We start from the raw sequence: 26,699 nt of genomic DNA on the forward strand, positions 1-26,699 counted from the left end.
AAATCAAGAACACCTCTGAACTTAGGGTAAATCCTGTTAGTTATTTCTAGGTCTAGATGTGTTATATTCTTTATCTCTACCCAGGCTCCCTCTACTGACCAGAATATAAAAAAGATTACAAAATTACACTGGCAAATTTCATCAATATAAAAAAATTTCATTTCCAAATACTTCAAAATCAAAATTTTGGATAAAAGATTAAAGATTACTTCGCTATAGGGGCTGGAACGATAGTACTGTGGGTAAGGTGCTTTCTTTGCACACAACCAACTTAAATTCAATTCACAGCAACCATATAGTCCCCCAGCCCCATCAGAAATAATCCCAGAGCAAAGAGTCAGGAGTAAGCCCTGAGTACAGCCAGGTATGTACTCGGCTGCTATTAGCCGAGTTTTTGTTTTGTACGAAACAAAAACAAAAGATGATTTCACTACAAACCCAAGAAAAATAACTGCAAACTAACAATTGAAATAACACAATTTAAATGTGGTATATGTCCTTTCAATACGGTCATGGTCATGGTCAAGGTCCTCCCATTGTTCATCGATTTGCTCGAGCGGGCCCAGTAACATCTCCATCGTGAGACTTGTTGTTACTGTGTTTGGCATATTGAATACGTTACGGGGAGCTTGCCAGGCATACATTACTTTTATATGTTAATCTCTGAATAAAGGATTAAATTTTTTTAATTCATTATAACTGGGGAACCGGAAGACACTACTACCAGTTATTATAAGCCTGGGACCAGTATAGTGGTCAAGAGGTCCTCAGGGGCCACCAAGACTACAACAAGTGATACCTGGGGGACCATGTGGTACTTAGGATTAAACCTAGGGCCTTGCACAGACAAGACGTACTCTACCACTTAAGGACTGAGTAACATCCCCAGTTCTTAAATATTTAACAATTTCCCAGTAAAGAAATATTTACCTGAATCTGTTCTGGTGTCCATTGGTCTAGGTTGACTGACTTGACCCTGGATATATGAACCCCAAGATTTCTATGGATTCCAGCACATCTGATGCAAATAAACACACCAATATTCCAGGAAGCCCAACGGGGACCTAATTAAGGAGGGGAAAGAGAAAGAAAAGAAATAAAAAATTAAAATAAATATCTTGACAACATTTGGAGAAATATACCATGCTTTCTACAACAATTATAACGGGGGCATATAGAACCGACAAACTCAAATTTCCAAATGTAAAGCAGCAGCTTGCCAACAAGACATTTGGTTTGAAAAGGTAACTTTTAAGAAACTTAATGAGTTCACTAATTCTGACTTCCTGGAAATGTTCTCCCAAATCTAAGACTTTATGACGAATACATGTGAAGCTTTTACATGCAAGAATAAAAAAATAATAAGGAAACAGTGAAATAAGTTCTCTATTAAACAATGAATTGTTTAAATGGTTACTAACAAAAAGATTTTAAAGCCACCAGGACTCTTGTAGTTTTTTTTTCCAGTTCAGTTGTTTAGTGACCTACATTTCACATACATAAAGAAATTCAGTACTTTACTTTCACATTCTTATTTCTTTTAGCATGATCACCTTAAGAGCTAACCAGTTTGTCCCAAAAGATAGGATTTTTCATCTTTTTTATGGTAAAATACTACTCCATTAAGTATAGCTTTGGGGCTGGAGAGATAATACAGTGGCCTTGTGGGTGGCCCACCCAGGTTCAATCCCTGGTGTTTGGCCCTCCAAACACCACCCCAAGGAGCGCTTTCTGAGTGTAGAAACAATCCCCGAGCGTCCCCAGGTATGGGTCAAAAACAAAAAAGAAACAAACAAAAAGTATATATTATAGCTTCTTTGTCCAATTATCTGTTGAAGAATGTTAGCTGGATTTCACTTTGAAACTGATTTCAAAATATTTCATGTTTACACGAGAAATATATAATAAAATTTGATAAGTATGAATTTCAGTACGTTAGGTGGAATAAAATGATTTTAATAGGATCAAAACTAATATAACAAAAGAAATTATTGATGTCAAAAGCAGCTGATACAAAACTGTTGGTAAAATCATATAAAAATTAAGAATAATAAAACATGGGGCTGGAGTGATAGCACAGCGGGTAGGGCGTTTGCCTTGCACACGGCTGGCCCGGGTTCGATTCCCAGCATACCACATGGTCCCCCAAGCACGGCCAGGAGTAATTCCTGCATGAACCAGGAGTAACCCCTGTGCACCGCTGGGTGTGACCCAAAAAGAAAAAAAAAAAAGAATAACAAAATATGACATGACAGAAAATATGTAAGATTGCTAATCCTAAATTTTGTTCTAATATTACCCTAATTCTCAACAACATAACTCCAGGAAATATAGAAAATACTGCTTTGTTTACTATTCCCTGGATCTAATCATTAGCAACACAATAACTCTACTCCAAAATTCTAAAAATACTCTTAGCAATGTAATTCAGAAATAATGGTGTGGAAAACTGAATTAAAATATGATGCACCACCTGTATTACAAAGACTTAAATTTTACTACTTGTTAACAGGAAAGCACTAATTAAATATGAAAAAGGTTACACAGTTTAAGTTTGAATTAAGAAAACACAATGTATATAGAAAAACTAACTGAATAATTAGCAATACAATTTGACCAGTACTATGAACCTGCTTTCATTTCTCTTTTAAATAGAACCAATGGCAAGCGGAGCTCTCTGTACCATCCCATTAAACAACTAGACAATTCCTTCTGCAACAGTTTTAATACATCTGGTCCACATAAAAATACGCAGAAAGGCAAATCTTAAGAAGGGTTAACAGTAAACGTGACCCTCACTAAAAACAAAGAATTTACTATTATTAACTTGAAGTAAAAACCTGCTCTGTGTAGGGAAGGGGTGTTGTTTTCTTGGTGCTGGGGAGCAAATGCAGAGCATACATCAAAAACATGCACTACTGCTTTTTTACGCCCAAGATTTAATTATTTTATTTGTTTCTGCTGTCAGAATACAAGTTGGTAGTTATAACAGAGAATATTCTTGAACCACCAATGAATAAAGTAACCAAAAGAGCAGAAATTTTGACTCTGTATCAGGACCTGTGGTATATGAAGACCATCATCTCTATTCTCCAGTAAACACACATAACACAACACACAGTATTATAGTTAGAGAAAATATTATTCAAGAAACGTGTCTTCCAGTCAGACCTATGTCAACATTTTTTTCTCAATTTGTCTCTAAAACAAAAAAGTTCAAGGTCACTGCTGACTCTACCATTTCATTATTTTATGAATATGGATGCCCTTCCTAAACTTTAGCTGATCTGTGAAATAGTACTGAAAACAGAAATTTGATAGTGATTTAAAAAATGTTAATAATGCACAAAAACAAAGTATATTATATAATTAAGTAGCACTGTAGAACTCTCCTCCCATTGTTCATCGATTTGCTCGAGCGGGCCCAGTAACGTCTCCATTGGAGACTTTGTTGTTACTGTGTCTGGCATATCGAATACGTCACGGGGAGCTTGCCAGGCTCTGCCAATCGGGCGAGATACTCTCGGCAGCTTGCCGGGCTCTCCGAGAGGGGCGGAGGAATCGAACCCCGGTCACCCCAGTCAGCTGTGTGCAAGGCAAACACCCTGCCCACTGTGCTATCGCTCCAGTCCATATAATTAAGTATTAATTTTTAATAACAGTTTTGTATTAATATACCTAACTAAACATGGTAACTCGCCCTCCAGAGACTCAGTAGCTAAGATTTTTCATTTTAAGGGGCAAAGGACATATTTCCAAAAAAAGGAAGATAGTCCAAAGGTCTGGAGCATATACCTGTCATGCAAAAGTCCTGGGTTCAAATCCTGGCACTACAGGGCCCCCACAAGCACCACGGGGGTTACACAGGTGGCCTCCAACACTCCTGAGAATAAGGAGAACCAGGTTATGTATCCCAGGAGCAGCCCTGGCTTCTGGGTACTATATGGAAGACTCCCCAACCCAAGAAAGGAGTTTTCATTGTGATAACTGTGGCTCAATAATCAAAACTGGGCCAGAGAAATAGTATAGTGGGAATGACCTTGCATGTAGTTGAGTGGGTTTAGATCCCCGGGCACCTTATTTCATCCCCGAAGCACTACCACGAGTGATCCCTGAGTGCAGGCACAAGTAAGCCTAAGCACAGCAAGGTGTGGCCCCTAAACAAAATGAAACCAACAAACCCCAACAATAAATGTTTCTTAAAGAAACAAGACACTCCATTTTGCTGTCAAAATTTTGAGTTTTTTTTTGTTTGTTTGTTTGTTTGTTTAAAGCAGGGGTATCGCCTTAGTTGTTCAATCCTGCACTGTGACCTTGAGAGGCTTGATGGTGTGTTTTGTACATCTTGTTGACTTGTTTTGTACAGTTTGTTCCAAGTTTAAACCGCTAGGAATAATAGTGAATATTTAATATATCTTTTTATGTAAGTAAAGTAAAGGAAAGGAAAGGCCCTCCCGTTGTTCGTCGATTTGCTCGAGCGGGCCCAGTAACGTCTCCATTGGAGACTTTGTTGTTACTGTGTCTGGCATATCGAATACGTCACGGGGAGCTTGCCAGGCTCTGCCGTGTGGGCGAGATACTCTCGGTAGCTTGCCGGGCTCTCCGAGAGGGGCGGAGGAATCGAACTCGGGTCGGCCATGTCGGCTGCTTGCAAGGCAAACGCCCTACCGCTGTGCTATCGCTCCAGCCCAAAATTTTGAGTTTTGATTCCTGGTTTCTTTTTGTTTCTAATTATACCATTATCCAAAGCATTTCTGTCTTCCTGACCGAATCAAGTCATTCTGCCCCCGTCAGACCCTTATTTCTTGGTAAAAATTCCAAACAGACAAAAGAATAGCTCTTAAAGACAGACTTGGATTTAAATAACCAGACACTGTACAGACAAAGTGAACAAACTGAACCTCAGCTTCACAACAACAACATAAGGTGAGTTCATCTATACCCTTCAAGGTCTCTTGGCATTAACAGGCAAAGACATAAGCCCCTAGCATTTGTTTAAAAATACATAGTCAATTCTTGCCCCCTAAGACCATCTTGTCACTCCTTAACCACTCCTTAACCACTCTAGACTGTGCCCACCTGCAGCAGCATACTCTGATCAAGTGTGATTAAATCTTAAAGAAAACTGCCTTATACTAATATAAAATGCCAGGAGTTCAAAGGAGGAAAAAAGATCACTATGAGATGAAGTACTTGGAGGCAGCTTCATTCAAATGCAGGCTCAGGAACGCAGTTTAACTCTGAAGTGGGCCAGGGAAGATGGATGTGATTAACAATGATCAGAAATGACTTTGGAGGTTAACCATTCATTCTTGCATTGATTCAATGTCATAAAAACAAAAATGTGCTGAATCCTTACTATGTGCCAAGAATTTTCTCGATGCTGGCTATCCAAAAGGAAAATAAAACATTAAAATGCCTTCCCTTATAAACTACATATTCCAGTGAAGCAAGGCAGATAACAAGTTATATATGTATACCAGGTCAGGTGGTGATCGAAGCTGTGAAGAAAAGAAATCAAATTCAATGGTTTAAAAAAAATAAAAACAGGAAATGCTTAGGAAAAAGATGAGATGCTATGTCAAACAGAATCCACTCTGATAAAATGGCAATTGAGCAGAGCCCTAAAACAGAAGTCAGTTAGACAGACACCTGAGAAAATGATTTCAGACAGAGAAAATAGCAAGCACAAAAGCCCTGAGGTTATTTCAATAGTAGACATGGAAACACATAACATGTTTGATCAATAGCTCCTAACTGAAACCAATAGATGAATCACACAGATGAAAATACAGGCTACAGATAGTGTAAACTCTAACAAAAGATATTGCCTTGACTTCCAAATTTAATTTTATACCATTACCATGGAGTCACTGAACAATTTTGAAAAAAACAATAAAATGAACAAAATCACATCTATAATATTTAATTTATTCAGTTTGTGCTTCTTCATGACCTATGAACAAAAACTTTCCAAAATCTTTTCTTCACCTTTAATCTCAATGTAACAAGTTTAAACATAAAGTAGAAAAGTTAAAAAACTAGTGTCAATATGTAGAGTTGTACTTATTAAAATCATTGCTTTTTTTAAAAAAAAAAACTTGGAGAACTTAGTTCTAAATGAAGTTCCTCCCCACATGAGCTGTTCATTCTCCTTTATCTTCTACTTTCCAACAAACTTTTCTACTTTCTAAAATAAATGATTAAATTTAAAAAGATCTGATTTAGAGAATGCAGAAATTCTCAGTGATAATGGCCTTCTGAATCTGTTACTTAATCACTCTCTTGTCTTTCAAATTCACAAATATGAAAATGGCTAACTATAGTATGACCATTTAGAATCTCTGATATCAGTTTTTTAAAAAACCAAAACACTGATATATCAACATTTTAAAGTGTCATTAGGGAATTTATAGGCCTTATTTGCATTTTTAGCATGATGAATAAAGGCAAAGACTAAGTCAAATTCTGTACCAGTTTGAAAATAGCAAGCTATAATTATACAAACAGATGTTTTCAATAGAACAAAATAGAATGGAATGATCTTTGTAACATAGTTTTAATAATATGGTGCAAAGTATAATTAAATGTTTTGATCTGACCTAAAACTGTAACTTAAGTAACATCAAATCTCTAAGAATATATTTAAGATATTTTTCTCTATAAACTGATTTAGTGTGCAAAAAAGTAGATAAACTTGTTTGCATCTTTTTTGTCAGCAAAGTTAGGCCTGGAACTGACATGAGCAGCACTCCAACTATGGAACACTACAACAGTGGCAACATCAATAGCTTCCTGATTTTCTCTATGTGGTGTCAGTAACTCAGTGGAGTTATTTTAAGTAAGTGTAAATTCTCTTCAAAGGCTAGGAATGCTTCCGTTCCAGTAAAAAGAAACAAATATTTGAAAAACAATCTGTTCCCATTGCTATCTGTACAACAAAGAGAGCTCTTGCCTTGCATGTGGTGGATTCCGAGCACCAGATATGGGTCCCAAAAGCCCGAGCACAGAGCCAGGAGTAAGCCCTAAGCATGGCTCGTGTGGTTACAAAATCAAAAATAAAAATTTCAAGCAAACTTCATGTTACCTAGAGTCCAATACTTTACAAGCATTCTAGAGGCAAGAAAACGCAATCAAAAAAAAAGAGAGAGAGAGAGAGAGAGATGAAAATGCAGTAAATTGAAACTGAACCTAAACATGAGGAAAAGATTAGTAGTCAAGGACCTTGAGAGCATCAACTCTGACTTGGAGATGTCAAAAATTCTATGAGGAAGACTGAAGAAGTAAAGACACAGAGCATATATCCCAAATCTAACTGCTAGTGATTCAAATAGAAAGCCCAAGATTTAAAAAGGGAAAAAAGAAAATCACACTGGTTAGAATTTACAATAGATTAAGTTATACACAAAATAAAGATTATGGAATCTGAAAGGTTGGAAAGATAATACAGTGGGTAGGGTGCTTGCCTTACACAAAGCACACCAGATTCTCATTTCCAGCATCACACAGAAAGTCCCCCTAGCCCGACCAGGAGTGATCCCTGAGCATAACTGGATATGGCACCCAAAGCCTGCCCCCCCCCCAATAAAAAGGAGTGGAGTCAAAATTCTATGTGCAACAATTTTTGGGGGGGGGGGGTCACACCTGGCGATGCACAGGGGTTACTCCTGGTTCATGCACTCAGGAATTACTCCTGGCGGTATTTTTTTTATTTGATTTTGTGTCCGGTAAGGCAGGACTTTTCTGATGTTTACATTGTTCATTACTTATACTGTTGGCTTGTGCATCAGAAACATTCAGAGGCTCTAGGAGAAAGTTAGATTGTCTGTTGCCAGCTTGCAACTGGCTTTGGAAAAAGCACAGACTCAATTTTCTTATGAACATTTAGGATATATTTTAGAGCACACTACAGTGTGCCACCCCACCCCCCCATTAACTTTTTGTATGAATAAATTAAATAAGTATTATTTATGAATAAATTAACTACTTGAAATGACTTTCAGAAATTGGTGGGTAACATAAACCAGGTACATCCTGCTTTGGGAATTCCTAATTCTTCGAAAAATGATTCTGCTCCCAATAGCTCTAGATCTCTTCCCCTGAGGATCTTCAAGAACTGGAATTTTTTACAAAGCAGCTTCAAAACTGCTTATTTACAGAGATTTGATCCCCAAGAAGAACTTGCTGTTGTTGTTTGCAACTCCCTCTTCCCCTAAGGCCACTCTGGCTCAGCACTCAGGGCTCCTAAAGTGGATTTATCTTCACTATAAACAATCTTCATTTCAGTTCCTTACATAGAACACACATAGTGGCTTCTTTAATTGTTAAAGGACACCTAAGTGCCAGAAATCTAATTGGATTTGATCCTCACTACATTGTCTGCCCTCGGCCAGTTGTCTCTTCCATTTTTCGTGTTTTCCCTATTCCAAAAGTCCCTGTTCAGGCGCCACTTTGTAATCACATAACAACTCCCCAGGAACTTGAGGACAATTCCTCCAGTTAGGGATAATGGGACCTTTAGATCTTCAGTCTAACGCTCTCCCAACTGAGCTATAGCCCGGCAAGCTACCGAGAGTATTCGATATGCCAGACACAGTAACAACAAAGTCTCCAATGGAGACGTTACTGGGCCCGCTCGAGCAAATCGACGATCAACGGGAGGGCCTTTACCTTTTACCTTTAGGGATAATGGATGCGCAAGACTAGAACACGCAGCATGGCCAAGGCAATGCCACCCATACAGGACATAGACACATAGTCATATGACAAAGTTCATTAGGAAAGGTAATGGTTAAGGAGAGGTGCAGGAATGTGCCTACAAACAGGTGATGGAGAGGGGAAAGAGGGGGTTTAAGCTGGGAAGAAGCTGCTGAGGCAGTCCTTGAAGCTCTAAAGCAAGGGCAAGGTTGAAGTATTGCTGACACCCAAAGATGTCCGCTTTCCACGTCCTAAACCATCAGCCACCCTGAATAGCAAGGTCAAAAATTCTGTTATTCTCTGCAATGTCAGTTTTCCCCAGCAATAGCCCAGTTCCCTAAGAAACTAAGAATTGGGCGTTCCACACATGCCCTGTGCCCTCTAGTGGTCAAGAGGGGCTGTGTCAGGGAGAACAAGAAGATCAATGAGCACAATAAAGGTAAAGGCCCTCCCGTTGATCGTCGATTTGCTCGAGCGGGCCCAGTAACATCTCCATTGGAGACTTTGTTGTTACTGTGTCTGGCATATCGAATACTCTCGGTAGCTTGCCGGGCTCTCCGAGAGGGGCGGAGGAATCGAACTCGGGTCGGCCATGTTGGCCGCTTGTAAGGCGAACGCCCTACCCGCTGTGCTATCGCTCCAGCCCGATGAGCACAATAAAACCCCAAAATATCTTTAGGCATACATAGTGAACTGATTTTTAATAAATGTGGAAAACAAAGAAGAAGAAAGGATAACTTTTAAAAAAAATAAACTTTTCAGGAAGTGATATTATACATATTTTTTCCCTTGGGGAAAAAAATAACCTTACATGCATTGTTATCAGATAGAAAAACAATTCAAAATATGTCTTGGCCACAAACTTAAACATGTATCTCTAAGAAAAAAAAAATTCTTATATTAAAAAAATCCTCAGGATTTGGGTTAGGAAAAAGTTCTGACTAGCCAAAAACACAATTCATAAAAATGAAAATTAAAACTGGCACTCATCAAAATGTTCCTCTGTAAAAGACCATATGCAGAAGGCATAAAGAAAAATCTACAGAATACAATACGTGCACATATGTGACAAAGGGTTGTATTTCAGGATATACAAATCCACAATATTCAAAAATGTTGATACTGTGGAAAGCTATGCATGAGTAGCAAAGGAACATATGGGCAATCTCTGTACCGTCTCATCAATTTTGCCGTGAATCAAAATTGCTCCAATCAAGAAAGTCTACTTAAAAATTCAACAGTAAAACAAGTCAAGAAAGTAGAAGACAAACAGGTACCTCGCTAAAAAAGATATAGAGATGGTTGGAAAGAAGTGCTCAGAAAGTATAAAAGTATAAAATCATTAGCATTAAGGACATGCAAATCAAAATCACTATCTATGTACATATAACAGAAAAGTTAAAAGTAAGAGCGACAACACCAAGTACTGACAAGACTGCAGAGACACTGATCATTCATTACATTGCCAGCAGGATGGTAAAATAACACAGACCTTTTTTTAGAGGTTCTGCAGGTGTTTTTGTTTTTTTGCTTTGGAGGCCACAACCATCTGTATGCAGGACTTACTCCTAGCTTTGGGCTCAGGGATATTAACTCCTGGAGGGGCTTAAAGACCATATGCAGTGCCAGGGATAGAGCCTGGATTGGCTGTGTACAAAGTTAACACACTACCCCCTGTATTATCTCTCCTGCCCCCAGTCTGGCATTTCTTAAATGACTGTGAACATATTAGTGCCATACATACCAGTAATTGCATAAAACAGAGCTTACCACAGAAATGGAAACTTGCTTTAATACAAATGTCCAGCTTTATCTGTAACAGTCAAAACCTTAAGCCTTTGAGTGTATTTTAAATTATAGAATATACACATGAAAGTCAATTAAGAAAACAACTTGGATGACTCGCAAATAACTATTAATAAAGTGAGTAAGTAAATAAAGCCAACCTCAAAAGCTGATTTCACTAATGTAATTTGGGGGGGGGGGGGTGTTGTTGTGAGGGTCTGGCCCTACCAAGATGTGCTCAAGACTTACTCTGGCTCCGCGGACCATAGTAAGGGGTAGGGAAATTGAACCACGGTTGGCTGTGAGCACCTTAGCCCTATCTCTATACTATCTCTCCAGCCTAAATGTAACACTTTTTAAGTGACATTATTTTAGATACGCAAATCAAGTTAGTGGTCGTCAGTGATTAAGGAGTGGAGAAGCAAAAGGTAGTAGGAAGCTGTGTGAGTCTTATAAAAGGGTAAAATAATATGCCGCCGACAAACGGCTCCTCAGGTCCCTGAACAGTCATGATCCCAGACGCACACAAACCAATCTTGGAACCCAGCAGCTTTTGGCAGAAATCTCTCCTGCCAAAATATCAGAAATCCAAAATCAGGCAACCGCGACACCATATGCTCTTCATAATCAGCAACAGAAAACAAATTATCTAATGATGCCTTTTCCGCAGGTCTAATTGTTGGGGAAAATTCCAAATAATAATGGTGGGTCTTTTGTCGTAGTATTGAACGTGATCAAAGTGGAGAGAGAGTAAAGTGGAAATCTGTCACACAGAGGCATAGGGAGGGGTGCGATGGAGAGTATACTGGGGCTCTTGGTGGTAGAAAATGTACACTGGTGAAGGGATGGGTGTTTGATCATTGTAAGACCGGAGACTTAAATTGGAAAGCTTTGTAACTGTTCTCACAGTGATTTAATAAATAAAAAAAAATTTTAAGGGTAAAATATAAAATTCTATTGGTGATGGAACTGTACTGTGATAGTTCCATCTATACACAAATCTACATGTATAATAAACCACACAGATATAAACAAATATAAACAAATAACAGATATAAACAAAGAACAGCTGTGTATATACACAGAACACATACAAAAATGTAAGAATTGGGTATCTATCAATGTCAATATTCTAGTCGTAATGCTGTACTACATAGTTTTATAATTACTGTGGGAAGAATCTGGGTAGTTTGCTTTGTACTAGGGGTAATATCCAACAGTGCTCAGGACTTACTCTTGGCTCTGTGTTCAAGCATCACTCCTGTTGATCTGGAGGTCATAAGTAGTGTCAGCAACGTGCAAGACAAGTATCCTACCCATGTACCCTTCTCTCCAACCCTTAAAGTCTATTTTTTTTAAATAAGGCAGGAAATACTCAATTGATAAATAGTAGTAAAATCTTAAGTTTCTCTAAATACAGTTTTCTTCTCATCCCAAACTCTCACCAAAAGGAGGAATAAATTAAATACAAAGAAATTAAGTAGCACAGAGAAAATATGAGAGAATAAAAGTATTAGGAATTTTCACTTCCTACAAGGAAAAAAAAACTACTACTTAGTTGGCAGCAATAGTTTACATGCCATCATAAAATCTTTAAATCTTTAAATTTTAAATCTTTAAATCTGCCATTGTGAAATCATGAAATCTTTTAAAATCTTACCACATAGATACCCTCAGCTAACTTAAGTTCTTTATGAATTTTTCCATTTTTATCGTGGCACTATGGTTTACAATACTGGTAATAATAGTTTCATGCACACAGTGTCACAACACCACACCCTCCTCCAGCAGTCTCTTCCCTCCACCAGAGTCCCAAGAGCTCTTTCCATCGACCCCTTCTGCCCCAAGTAAGCTCAGTTCTGTAGACCAACTCATGTGAAAATGACATGTAGTATCCTTTTAAAAAAATGTAAGATAAACTGTTAATTCAGAAAAATGGTTAACCCCATTTTAAAAAAATTTAATTATGAGGGGTTGGAGCGATAGCACAGTAGGTAGGGCGTTTGCCTTGCATGCGGCCGACCCGGGTTTGATTCTCAGCATCCTATATAGTCCCACGAGCACTGCCAGGAGTAATTCCTGAGTGCATGAGCCAGGAGTAACTCCTGTGCAACGCCGGGTGTGAACCAAAAAGGAAAAAATAAAATAAAAGATCTCTCTCTCACACTCTCTCCCATCTTAAAAAAAAAAAATTAATTAGAACAGCACTGTCAACTGAACTTCTTGTGATACAGAAATATCCTTTCATCCATCGGCATTATTCAACAATGTGCTACAAGTCACACATAAATTTAGATAGTAGAGTAAATGAACTGACTATCTGAACAATTAAACGCCCAAGTGCTAGAGGTTACCACACTGGAAAGGCCAGGTAAGGAATTTACAATATATTCAATGTGAAATGTTTATATTACTTATAAACACAATAATCAATGTAGTTATTATTTCTCTTCTATGGTACTACTAGCCATCTGAGCACAGTAGTTCACTGTCTGTGAATGACCTAAGGTGGTTATACTACTTTCAAGCAATAAATACATTTTTCCCACATTGAATTCTATGGTCACTCTTCAAAAGTATTAAAACTTCTCATAGCAGTAATGTATTCTCACCAGCAGAGGGCAGATAAATGTTTACATCGCAAACCAATTTTAAACGCTGAAGTCCGCTGTACCGAATCAAAGTAATAGTGTTAAAATATGAAAGAAACTGCACTTCTTAAATGAGGGGGGAAAATGTGCATTTTATAAGCCAGAAAAAGAGTACAAGAGATAAGCAACTTGCTTGCCTGCAGCTGATTCCAGTTTAAACTCTCAGTCAGTCCCTGGCCGGATCACTGCCAGAGGTCACCCTGAGCACAAAAACAGTAATAGTCCCTAAGCACTGACAAGTGTGGTACAATTCCCTTCTCCAAAAAAAGTATTTTTCGAAAATAAAAGATAATAATATCTAATGACAGGCTTAGATATTTGGGTTGTTTTCATATCCTGGATATTATACTAAGCACTTAAGTACTCAATGAACATAGGCATGATCTATATCTTTTTTAATTAATGTTTCTGTATCCTTGAAATAAATGTCAAGTAGAAAAAAATAAAGGACATTTCCTCAGGAAACAGTTTTTGTCAATTTTATCAGACTGAGTTAATTATAAACTCCCAAATGGATAAATAACTAAATAACCTTGATAAAACATCAACCAAACTTATTGTCCAAACCAGTTATATATCTCAACGGGTGCATTTTAACTATATTCCCTTGTTTACAAAATAAATTCTAAACAATTTCTCTCAGAGTATAAAAGTTGTCAGCACTCCATGGGAAAATAAAGCATTTTACAAAAGTGACTTAAACACAGAAGAAAAAAGTAATGAAACTGTCAAAGAAGCTAAGCAAAACTGAAAAGGTCCGCCTGAGAAAAACTGGAGAAATGAAACAAACCAATACTTGAACACCAATATTCACAGTCTTAACTTTCACAACAGGTAGAATACAGACTCTGAAGTAGTTTGGGTTTGGCTTCACCAACAGAATCTTTTACAAGAGTCTTGAAAATAGTTTATAAATGCCTTATCAAAATTATCAGCCCTCGTTATGTTTCACATAATGTTTATGACTATACCCCTTCTTTTTAAAATTTAAAAAAAAAATTAGTCATAGTGAACTGCAGAGTTACAAAGTTACTCATTAGTAAGTTTCAGGTGTACTCTGTTCCAACACCAACCCCTTCACCAGTGTCTACTTCCCTCCACCAATGTCCAATGTCCAATTTCCCTCTGTCTCAGCCGCCCACACACAGCCTGCCTCTAGGGTACTTTCCCCCTATACCTTGTCCTAGTATTCCCTTCCCTAAATTATCCCCATCCACTCCCCCCCCCATATTCAATGGCAAGCTTCCTACTGAAGACCAGTTCTGCTTTTTGTTCCCAATGCCTTTTGGAATTTGTTATTCCCTTGCAAAGTTCCTTTATATCCCACAGGAGAGATCATTATGTCTTTCTCCCTCTGGCTAACTACAATCAACTTGATACTCTCCAAGTCCATCCATGTAGCAAATTACATGTAGTATTCCATTGTGTGGGTATGTATGTATGTATGTATCATATATATACATATATATATACACATATATATCATAGTTTCTTTATCCAGTCATCTGTTCTTGGATATGTGGGGTGTTTGCAGATTCGGACTATTGTGAATAGTACTGCAATGAACATTAAGAGTGCAGATGTCTTTTCTGCATTGTGCTTTTGGACCCTTGCGGCATATTCCCAGGACTGGTACTGCTGGGTCATACGGAAGCTCAGCTACAGGTTTTTAAGTAACTGATTTAACATATGGACTTCCAAAAAGGCTGGATCAGTTGATATTCCCACTAACCGTCAATAAGGGTCACTCTTTCCCCCCACATCCTCACTAACACTGACTGTTACAGTTCTTTTTGATGAGTGCCAGTCTCTTTGGTGTGAGGTGGTCAGCTGGTTGTTCTGATTTGCCTTTGCTTGAGTATCAGTAATATAAAGCAATTTTTCCTATGCTTCTTGGCCATTTGTATTTCTTTCTCGAACGGGTTTCTGTTCATCTCCTTTCCCCATTTTTTCATGGGTTGTATGTTTTTTCTTGTAGTTATGCCAGTGCCTTATATATTTTGGATACTATTCCTTTAACAAATGAGTGGTGGGCAAATAGTTTTTCCAACCACTTGCTTGGTCAGTGGCGTTACACCCTTAAGGATGCCTCTCGATTCAATGTCACAGAGCATCTGGACAATATTTTCCTCTAGGTACCCAAAAGATTTCGGCTGCTATCAAGATCTTTAATCAATTCTGATTACACCCGTTCTCCTGAGGATTTGCAATTCTTGTTTTCTCACAATCTCTCCAAGGCCCCTATTTTGTGTCTCAACAGTTCTGTGACCTATGGCTGCCACCGTAAAGTTTGTCATCAATCCACTAACAGGCAAATTTATAACCAACTCAAAGCTTTAGCAAATATAACCATTCACTTCACTTCCAAATTAACAATCACGCCACTGTACATGCCCCTCCTAAATTTCTTCCTGGTACTTTGCACTAAGTATATGTTCAAAGCTGTTTTATCAGGTTCTGCCTACCCACAATAACTTCACCTCTCTTCTGAAAACTTCTCAAGAATCGCTCCTTTTACTGAAGGTCCTCCCCAACTCCAACTTAGGAATTTTTATTTTTTCTGAACTTCTGACATGTAATGCTTACACTATTCTTTCTAGACAAGTATCTTTTGTCTTTATACTCAATGTCTTGGGCTGGAGTAATAGCACAGCGGGTAGGGCGTTTGCCTTGCATGCAGCTGACCCGAGTTCAATTTCTCTGCCCCTCTCAGAGAGCTACCCATGACGTATTCGATATGCCAAAAACAGTAACAAGTCTCACAATTTGTTGAGACGTTACTGGTGCCCGCTTGAGCAAATCAATGAACAATGGGAGGACAGTGCTGCAGTGCTACTTAATGTCTTACAGCAAAGGCTCCTTAAAATGCAGGAAAGGGAGGTGAGAGATAATACAATGGGGAAAGGACTTGATTGTCTAGCCTGTTTGATCCCTGGAACCCCACATGGCCCCCCAAGCATCTCCAAGAGTAATCTCTGACCCAAGAGTGAGCCCTGAGTACTGCCAGGTGTGGTCAAAAGAACAAAAGAAAGGGTTCTGCTTTATCCTCTTAGTAGTGTCAGTGACCAGTAAGATAAAAAAGAAAAGAAAAAAAAGGCTGCTTTTCCTGATCCTGCCATATTTTTACGTTCAGAAATTTGCTCAATTTTTTTAAAAAACAAAATCTAATTCACAAGTGTTTTTCTGTAATGTAATAAAAGAGTTTTTTGAGTACTGAAAGGAAAGGCCTGACATAATTACTAACCTAATCAAAACCTCTCCTTTGTACCAGACATTACTTCACAAGCTCAGAGTTAATCCTCACCACCTGGTGTTAAGGGTATCACAATTTTACAAATAATGATACTGAGGTTTATAAATTTAAATACCAAATTTCAATGAAAAAGTAAATACCACATTCCCCTCACAAGGAAAGAAGAGAAAGAAAGGAAACAGGGAGGGAGGGACAGAGAGAGGGAGAGGGGAAAATGTTTGTTGCAGTAATGTTAAAATGAAGATTTAACCCAGAGATGTCAGCCTTCAAAGTTCATGCTTTTACCTACTCAACTAAAGCACATCTGTGAAGCAATGAATCTGCCAATAGTCAAGGAAGAAAAAAATACAATAGAGAAAAATAATTTTATACCATACAGCTAGTTTTTAAATTTTTCCCCAGCAAACTAAGAAAAAAAACACATGTAAATAAATTCAAAATATCATAAGGACACTAAAAAACTTACAAGGTTCTGTAGGGAACTGATAAAAGTCTGCACATAAGCATTCTATTACTTCTCAAATGCTGACTTAACTCTGACAAAGATGAGGTAATCATCTAATGATCACCTGACTGTTCTAAAGTTTAAGCCTTGTTAAATCTTTTCTTTGTTGAGGTGGTGCATCACCATTCAAAAATTCAAAGCGGGGGGGGGGGGGGGGGTGGTAAACTGATAGCAGCTAGGGTACTTGCCTTGCACACCACTGACCCAGGTTCAATCCCTGGCACCACATATGGCCTACCCAAGTCCCTCCAGAAGTGATCCCTGAGCAGACTAAGTGAAACAAACAAAAAAAAGGTGGGGGGTGGCGAGGGGGCTGTTTTCAAAAGATTAAGCTTTAAAAGTGGAAAAGAGTGCTAGAGAGCTAGGACAGAAGTTAAGGAATTTGCCTTATCCACTGCTAACCCCAGCTCCATTCCAACACAGCATATGGTCCATTGAGCACTACCATGAGTGATCCCTGAACACAGAGGCAGAAATAAGTCCTGTGCACAGCTGGGTGTGGCCCAAGTTCCTCACCCCAATAAAAAGAGCAAAAGATTCTAATTTAAAATTACAAAATTTAAATCAAATTTAAATTTAATTTAAATTTTAAATTAAAATTTCAAAAGAAACATCATGAGCCACGTTAGCTCTACCACAGGCCATTATCCAGAAACTCAGAAATAATCAGTGGCAGAATTCCTCCCAGATATCGCACAAGGCTGAGTTGGCCCAGGGCAACCTCGAGGGGGTGAGTCTGGGAGTGGTGGTGGCCAGGTGAGCCCCTATACCCACCCAAACAGAGCTCCAGCAGCCGAAAACCTCCACTCCACAATCGCTGTCATGCTCCAGGCCTACCCCACATCTCGGAAGAGCCAAATCCAGAAACTGATTTGTTGAAAAACTCAGGAATGAGTGTTTTGTGACTGAAACCTCCAGCTTTCACAGGGTCAGGGGTGGGCAACCTCCCCCCATCTCCCTGTACATGTGGAAGCCTGGCCCCAGTGCTGGCAGTCAGTTAAAAACTTAACTCCAGCTATATCACCCCATTAAAAATTTTGGACACCTGGAGTGCACAGCCGACTTCTTGCCAACATGACATCTCAAACTCGACAACACTTACAAACCAGGAGTAGCACACCAGACTGGATGGGATGTAATGTAAAAGGCAACCAATCTGATTAACAAAATATAAACACAAGAGGCTTAACCTGTAACAACACCTTAGTACTCTCTTATACAAGAATTTAAGAGCTCCATGGTGAGATACAACAATCTTCTCTAACTTTCTTCTAAGGAAACATTCTTTGATCATACGTTTAGCGAATTATTTGTAATAATCTATTGAGGCCTACTATGGTGGCAGGCACAAGGGTGGGTGGGAAAATTGGAAATAATGGTGATGAAAAAGTGCAGTGGCGGTGGTGGGACTGGTGTTGGAATACTGGTTGTCTAAACTAATGACTTATTAGTTATTTGAAATAAAAAAACAAAAATAGAATTTCAAAAAAATGAGCAAGCATAATACAGACTTTGCTTTTTCTCTCAGAAATGTACCAGTAATTCATATCTCTTAGGTCAATGATAGCTCACTATTACAAATAACTCTTTGAAAATATCTCAAATAATTTCATAAGATAATATATCCTTCTGGAAAATAATGCATACCGATATTCCAAGTTTGAAATGTATATTTTTACCAAATCTCTAAGTAGACATTTGATGTCATCACTGCTCATTCTGAGGACATTTTTTAATATTCTCTCACTACAAAGACATTTTTACTAAAGTATAAAAACCCAGAAGTAGCCTTCTTTTTCAATTGAGTAAAATGGCTGAATTTAAAGAACGAAAAAATTTAAAAGCTAAATTTTATAAAGGCGAAGAGTAACATTTATCTGTGGAATCATGAAGCAACAGATTATCAAAGACTAAAAATTTGTGCCAAGTACTCAACCATTACTTATGCAGAGCTTTACAGAATCTAGGGGAAAATGATGCCAGCCTATCATCACTCAGAAGAATGAATTTTGCCTGAAATGCTTTCTTAATACAATGAACAGTGAGAGAAATTGTGGAAAAGATAATGCAATTCTTTCCCAAATAAAGAAACAATAAAAGAATAAAAATTACCAGTAAGCATATTTAAAATACTCAATTTAAAGCTCATCAAAACAAAGTATTTTCACCAAGGATATTAAGGAAACATTTCAAAATTGAACACCTGGTGACAGTTTAGTTTCGTGGGTCAATCTTTATGCGTAATAAGATACACTGGTTTCAACACTCCAGCAATAAAGACCAAACATGCTTCAATTTGGCCTATTACCAAACCTGAGGCACCCTGATTTACAATACTATTAATAGTATGGTTTAATAAATGCAACACCACTCCTCCATCAGTGTTCACTTCCCTCTACCACTTTGAATGTCACCAGCGTCGACCTGTGTTCTTCTGCCATGGATCAAATACTACAGACCAGTTCCCAAGTTCTGTTGTCTTTTGGTCATTTGTTATCCCCTATGTTTCTTTTTATCCCACAAATGAAAGAAGTTATTTACATCTGTCCCTCTCTAGCTTACTACTCCCCAGAAAAACTGCATGATTTCATCTACTTTACAGAACCTGATATATCTTAACATACACCTTCCAATATTATCTATTATTCTGAAGAAATATGTATGCATGCATACAAACCTTGGACAGTAATCATAAAAATTAACAAGCAAATACACATCAAAGAGAGGTCGGGGAGAGGGTTCTAAGGGTTGGAGCCCTGGGTCTGATCCCTGGCACCACATGGAACACCACCAGGAACAACTCCCAGACAGTGAGCTGGAGCATGAGTAGGAGTGCCCTCCCCCCCTCAAAGAGAAGCTAAACAAAATGTTTCTCAATTTTTTTAAATACTATTAGCAACTACTCGTTGCAGAGGGTAATTTTAAATCTCTGACAAAGTCCAAGTGCCTTCTTCTCAGCGAATGACTTCAACTAAATGTCCCTTTGCATTTCAGATCCATCCCTCCTTCCTCAAAAACTGATCTACCTTCTTCCCTGTCTTTTTCTCCTATCCAAAGCTAACTATTGTATCAGTGTTTTAACCAAATTTTCTTCTAAATTTTTCATTAACATTATATATCAAATAGATGCATATATGTCACTCTTGCTTCTCAGAGAACTTGTCTACTTGCTCTAAAACATAAAACAGAACCCCTCCTTAAAACTGTTCTACCTCCACTTCAAAGTGAGTAGAAGCAGGCAAGTGCTAATGAAGGCTAGGCCAGGTCATCATGCTTGCATGTAGAATATCTAAAAAAAGAGAAAAGAACCTAGAGGAAACCAAACAGTAGGTCACAAAGAATTAAAAATTAGAGAGACATGACAAAGTAATAAGGAAAGTAAAATTTTTTAAAAGATAAGCAACAAAATGGTCAACTGTAGGATAACATTGCTTTGTCCTTCTTCCCCAAGAAGCTTAGGTTTACACCCATCAATCTGGTTACACCCATCACAGTGCTCCGAGGCACTTCCACTTCCACTGTGTTTATCTGTAAACAGTCTTCCCTATGCTCTCCTTCCCGCCCAGTTAATCAGCTTTCCCTTTAATCAGACTGTTAATTTGTAAGATCAGTTTCCCAGAAATCTATGATTTTATATCTATGAGTGAAATATTGCCTTTCTCCTCTCCTTATGCCTTATGAACATTTTACCTTAAAGTAATATCCTTTTTGTATAGATACAGGAAGATCGTTAACATTATGCTTTGTAACTTAGGATTTGATTGGCCTTGAATATTATTCACTCCCAGGCATCTGCTTTCTCGACTTAAGCCTCAGTTGCCCTTAGTTCCTAACACCCCAAAAGCAGGGTCCCGACGAGGGACTGAATGGACCCAGGGCAAGCGGTGAGCTACCCTGGCAGCGAGATCAGCCAGGCCAAAGTGCCACGATTCTTAACTATAAGAGTTTGATCATAGACAAATGCTGTCATGATCCAAAGGTAACGACGAGACTAGGATCCTGCTAGGGGTGGGAAAGACTATCTGGCCTGAGCACTGTAGTCTGAGATCGAGATGGCCCTAGAAGAGCAATTCTATAAGTTTAAGATATTTCTTACTGTATCCATACAAAATGATTTATATTATATATGCTTATATGCTTGTCGGACACAGAGAGGAGAGACACGCCCTTGGGATTCCGCTCTAGGGTGGATCCTCCTGCTGAGAAAGGATCTGTCTTAGGAGCGGCTTTCCCTGAGGCTAAGATTTCTACCCCTATTGATCTCCACCCCTATTGATTGTGACTGCACCTATGTGTAATTGTTCCCCCAATTCCTCTTGGAGAGAGATATAATGAGACTGTAGATTGGGCATAGGGAGGAGAGACAAGGAGCAGAGACAGAGATGAAGAGAGGATCAGAATAAACTACGACTAATACCAACCAGCCTGGCCCTCGTTCCTTCCTACACCTGACCATCGCCATCGGCCTTCCCGGGGTGGGAGAAGGGTGAGACTACCAAACAGCGGGCGGCTGGCGGCGGGAGAGATAGAGCCACTGCCATGGTGTGCTGTGCCCCTCCTTTGTGTGAATTTACACAGTCAACAATGAAGCAGGCAGTCAGAATATGAGGGTGTGAGTTTAATAAAACAAAATCGCATATATACATATACATACATATATATATATATAAAATCTTTATAAAAACAGACTAGAGACTACTAAAGTCAATAGGGGGACAACTCCAAAGTCTGGGTCTTTTTTCTTTTCTATAAAAGGGCAAAGATGGAAAGACATCATATTTAAGGAGTTTAGGGGGGCTACATCTAACAGTGCTCAGGGCTCTGCGCTCAAGGATTCAGTCTTGGCAGGCTCAGGAGACCAAATATGGTACTGGAGATAAACCTGGGCTCTCACATGCAAGGCAAGCACCCAAGCTATCACCCCGATCTCACATCATTTGTCAAGGGGCATTTGGGTTGGTTCCATGTTTTGTTTGTGAATAATGCTAACCAAGAAGACAGAACACTTTAAAGTGGCGGGGTTTTACTATACTTCAAATAAATGCCTAGAACAAGAGCTACATCATATGGACTTTCCTTTATTGTTTTTTGGTTTTTGTTTTGAGAGACTCCTGGTGATGCTCAAAGGACCGCAAGCTGTGTCAGGGATAGACCTAGGTGAGCTGCATGCAAGGCAAGTACCCTAAACACTATACTATCTCTCCATCACCCACTCCACCTTTTTTTTTTAAGGAATTTCCATAGTATTTACTAAAAAGACTATATATAACATTTCTTTCCACCAACACTGTGCCAGAAGTTCCTTTTTCTCCATATCCTTGCCAATACTTGTTTCTAATCATTCTAACACAGGCACTGATGTTTTATATTCTCCTAGGTGTGAGGTAATGACATTGAGGTTTTGATACACATTTTTCAAATAAGATGTATAGGCCATCCAAAGTTGCTTTCAGAGATGTCTCTGCTCAAGTCCTTTGGTCATTTTTAGAAAGGCTCCCATGCTTTTTGCCTGTGAGTTCTTTATGTATTTTCTATATCAATGTCCTCGTCCAGTGGACAATATGAAAAATCACTGTCACTGTCCCTCCGTTGTTCATCGATTTGCTCGAGTGGGCCCAGTAACATTGTGAGACCTGTTGTTACTGTTTCTGACATATTGAATACCTCACGGGTAGCTTGCCAGGCTTTGCCTTGCAGGTGAGATAATCTCAGTAGCTAGCTGGGCTTTCCAAGAGGGGCGGAGGAATCGAACTCGGGTCTGTCGGTTGACTGCATGCAAGGCAAAAGCCCTACCCGCTGTGCTATCGCTCCAGCCCACAATGTGAAAATGCCCTCTCCCAACTGCTAGGTTGTCTTTTAAATTCTGTGGTGGCTTCTTTAATTATGTAAAGCCTTCTTAATGCAGTGTACTCCATTTTTTTATTCTTATTTTTCATTTCCCCTGCATTGAAATTCACAAACAGAACTTTAACGTCCTGATGACTACCAATGTTCCCCTATGTAGTTTATGATTTCAGATCTAATATTTAATTATCTGTTTAATTCATCTGTTTGAGGTTTTTGGGGGGGTTTTCTTTGGGGGCGGGACCTGGCAATGCTCAGGGGTTACTCCTGGCTCTACATTAAAAAGTACGGTGTTCAGGGTAGCAATTGGGATGCTGAAAATCAAACCCAGATTGCACATGTACAAAGCAAATACCCTATCAACTATTACTATGGCTCTAGTACCTTGAGTTATTTTTTTATGCATGGTATTAAAAATCCAGTTTCAGTTCTTTGCACGGTATTAAAAATCCAGTTTCAGTTCTTTGCACGTGGTTGTCAGTTTTCTAAATGTTTAAAAGTTTTCCTATCCTTATTGTATGGACTTAAATTAGATATTTTATGACCAAATAGGTGTAGGTTTACTTTGGGGATCTCTCCTTTTCCTCTGATCTATGAGCCCACTTTTGTGCTAACAGTTTGAAGTAAAAAGTATGATGCCTCACTTTTTCCTCAGAATTACGCTATTCTGTGTGTGTGTGTGTGTGTGTGTGTGTAGTTTCACACAGATTTTAGAATTGCTCTATTTTCTTGGAAACAATCATTGACATTTTGATAGCTGTGCTGAATCTGTAGATTACTATTTCAATGTTTATTCTTCCAATCCATTAACATGAGACAGATTTCCGTTTTTTTTTTGTCTCCTATTTCTTTTAGTAATTTATTAGTAATTTTCAGTTATTTCTTTTATCTCCTTCATTAGGTCTTTCCTAGGTATTTTACATTTACTGATGCTATTGAAAATTTTTTTTTTTATATAGCAACCTTCCCAGTGATGTTCTTGAAGTGGCCTCAGGAGCCACTTTCAGAGATAACTGTCTTAGTAGTTGAGGCCTGACAGTTTGGTGCTCAGGTCAGACACAGATGAGAATGATCAGGCTGTACTCAGAGGTGCTCCGTGGGGCCATGCAGTACAGGGAATCAAACTCAGGGAATATATTCCACTTTTCTAAGGTATCTCTATAGATCTCCAACTGTTTTTCAATAGGACTTTTTTCTTCATTTTTCTTCCAACTCATTGTATGTAGAAATGTAGACAGATTTGTATGTGCCGATATTCTACCACTTCGCTAACCTCATTTTTGGGGTAAATTTTTTTTTTTTGTAAAGTGTTTGGGGCTTACTTCTTTTCTAATTTGGATTCCTCATAGATCTTTTTCAGGTCTAAATGCTCTGACTAGGATTTTCAATGCTATGCTGAAAAATGGTGGTTAGAAGTGACATCATAATTTTTGCTTCAGATCTGAAAAGAAACACTTCATCATTGTATGTTTGTCACATGTAACAGTACAGTGAGATACGCTTTCTAGTACTAATTATTATTTTTATTATTATTTTCTATTATTTTAAATTCTATATTTTTGAAATTCTCCAAGTTTTTTCCAACTTTGTTCAGTCTTAGAAAATTTTGATAGTAAAAATTTGTACATTTCTTCTCATTTGTCTAATTTGTCTACCTATAGAAGTTGCTAGTCACTTGCGATCCCTTGTTTTTCTGCACTACAGCACTGTCCTCCTGTTGTTCATCGATTTGCTCGAGCGGGCACCAGTAACATCTCACAACAAGTTGTGAGACTTGTTACTGTTTTTGGCATATTGAATATGTCACGGGTGGCTTGCCAGGCTTTGCTGTAATTTCACTACTTTCCTTTCTGATTCGTTTTATCAAGGCATTCTCTTATTTTCCTTCATTAATCTAGCAAAAGGTTTATCAATGTTATTGATTCTTTCAAAGAACCAGTTCTTGGTTTCACTAATCTTATCACTTTGGTTTCTATTTCATATATTTCTGCTCTAACTTTAATATTTCTTTTCATCTGCTGACTTTTGGTTCTACTTAGTGTGTATATATATTACATATATGTATGTACATGTGTGTATATATATTCATATATATAATTCACCTCATTGATTACTTAATACCAAAATTTCCTTATTTTTTTTTTTTTTTGCTTTTTGGGTCACACGCGGCGATGCTCAGGGGTCACTCCTGGCAGTGTTCGGGGGACCATATGGGATGCTGGGAATCGAACCCGAGTTGGCCACATGCAAGGCAAACGCCCTACCCACTGTGCTATTGCTCCAGCCCCTCCTTATTAATTTTTTAGTCTATTAAGTCCACCTCATTAATTACTTCACTTAATGAATATGTTTTCTCGTTAAATTTTTGGTCTGGAAGATCAGTCCAGTGCTTTTATACACTGCTGCTGACGTATCCTTTCAAGTCTGTAAATCACTGTCACTGTCCTCCCGTTGTTCATCAATTTGCTCGAGCGGGCCCAGTAATGTCTCCATTGGAGACTTTGTTGTTACTGTGTTTGGCATATCGAATACATCACAGGTGGCTTGCCAGGCTCTGCCGTGTGGGCGAGATACTCTCGGTAGCTTGCCGGGCTCTCCGAGACGGGTGGAGGAATCGAACCCGGGTAGGCCAGGCTGGCTGCGTGCAAGGCAAATGCCCTATAGCAAGTCTGTAAATACTGCTTTGTATATCTGGGTGTCCCAGTATTGTGTGGGAGAGAACACTGACGGCAGATCTGACCTAGGATTTCCCTTTCCCAAGACGTGTTAAACTCAGAAAAAAACTCAGAAAAAAACTCAGAAAAAAAAATTTAACCGCTGGTTAAATTCACATTTCTCCTGGGGCTGCAGGAGCATGAGGGATGGGACTTTCTATTTGGAATATACAATGTCACAAGATTTTCACATGACTTCTTCCCCTCTTATCCTGCCAGAAATACAATGTCTTTATCTCATAATACTGATTATTGAGCTCCCAAAGATAAAAATTATAAAAGTCAGGCACTATCCCCAACCACGTGACCCCTACATTTTTCTGACTCTTCGTTTCGCCTCCACTGAACCTCCTGTCCTACCCCAATACTAGTTCCCACAGAGCTGTGACTGGAATTGTGAATCTTTATATCTCCAAATTTTTTAAGGTTTTATCATTTTAATTAATATTATTATTGAAGCTGACATGGTTTATATTTGTGTCGATTACACTTTTGTCATACAAGTGTACCACCACTTAGAGTGTCAAAACCTTCCACCACAGTCCCTAGGTCATTTCAGTCTTCCCCATCCCATCCCATTTTCCCCATTCTTTTTTTTCCTTTTTATTTTTCCATTTTCCCCATTCTTGATAACCACAATTCCATTCTCAGACTCCAAGTATTTGGAGTATTGCTTCATATAATGTTTTGATTTTTTTTTCAGGCACATGATTTATAAGTTTTATATTGTCTAATTTTTGTTTATATTAATTTTGTTTGTAACTATTTATAAATTTTTATAATTTATTTATATTGTTAATGAATGGCTTTCATGCATACAACATTCCAACACCACACCCTCCACCAGAGTGTTGTCCCCCAACTCAACCTATCCCCTCTTCCCCTGCACCTCCACAGTAAACTCAGCTCTGTAGATTAGTTCTCAAGTTCTCTTGCCCTTGGCCATTTTCCAAGTGTGTATTTTCATTGGACCTAGTGAAATTGATTTGTTTCATTTTATATGACATATGAATGAGATCATTCCACATTTGTCCTCTATTTCGCTTAACATGACATCTAGTGGGTTCAATCCAAGCTGAAGCAAAGGTCAAGATTTCATCTTTTCTCATAACTGAATAGTATTTCATTGTGTATGTAAACCACTACTTCTATTTAAATTAAGTGTCTTTTCATTACGAGTAAAAGAACACAAAAATGTGTAGAGAAAAATAGTGAATGCATACACTGTAATTTTTATTCAGTTTTTGACA

The 26,699-nt window shown here is 38.4% G+C and overlaps 1 protein-coding gene across 3 annotated transcripts in view; it reads right to left on the bottom strand.

Annotated features, from left to right (window-relative positions):
* The window catches only part of SMAP1 (small ArfGAP 1), a 132,853-nt gene that overhangs the window by 80,789 nt on the left and 25,365 nt on the right, over window positions 1–26,699 (bottom strand). For all 3 annotated transcript variants that reach the window (XM_056109663.1, XM_056109662.1, XM_056109661.1), the window contains exon 2: window positions 931–1,064. In XM_056109663.1, the coding sequence (XP_055965638.1) occupies window positions 931–1,064 (134 nt within the window). The remainder of the gene's footprint in view (window positions 1–930; window positions 1,065–26,699) is intronic.

The sequence above is a fragment of the Sorex fumeus genome, unplaced genomic scaffold (assembly GCF_029834395.1).
Source record: "Sorex fumeus unplaced genomic scaffold, SorFum_2.1 ptg000008l, whole genome shotgun sequence".
In the NCBI taxonomy this organism is placed as follows: Eukaryota; Metazoa; Chordata; class Mammalia; order Eulipotyphla; family Soricidae; genus Sorex; species Sorex fumeus.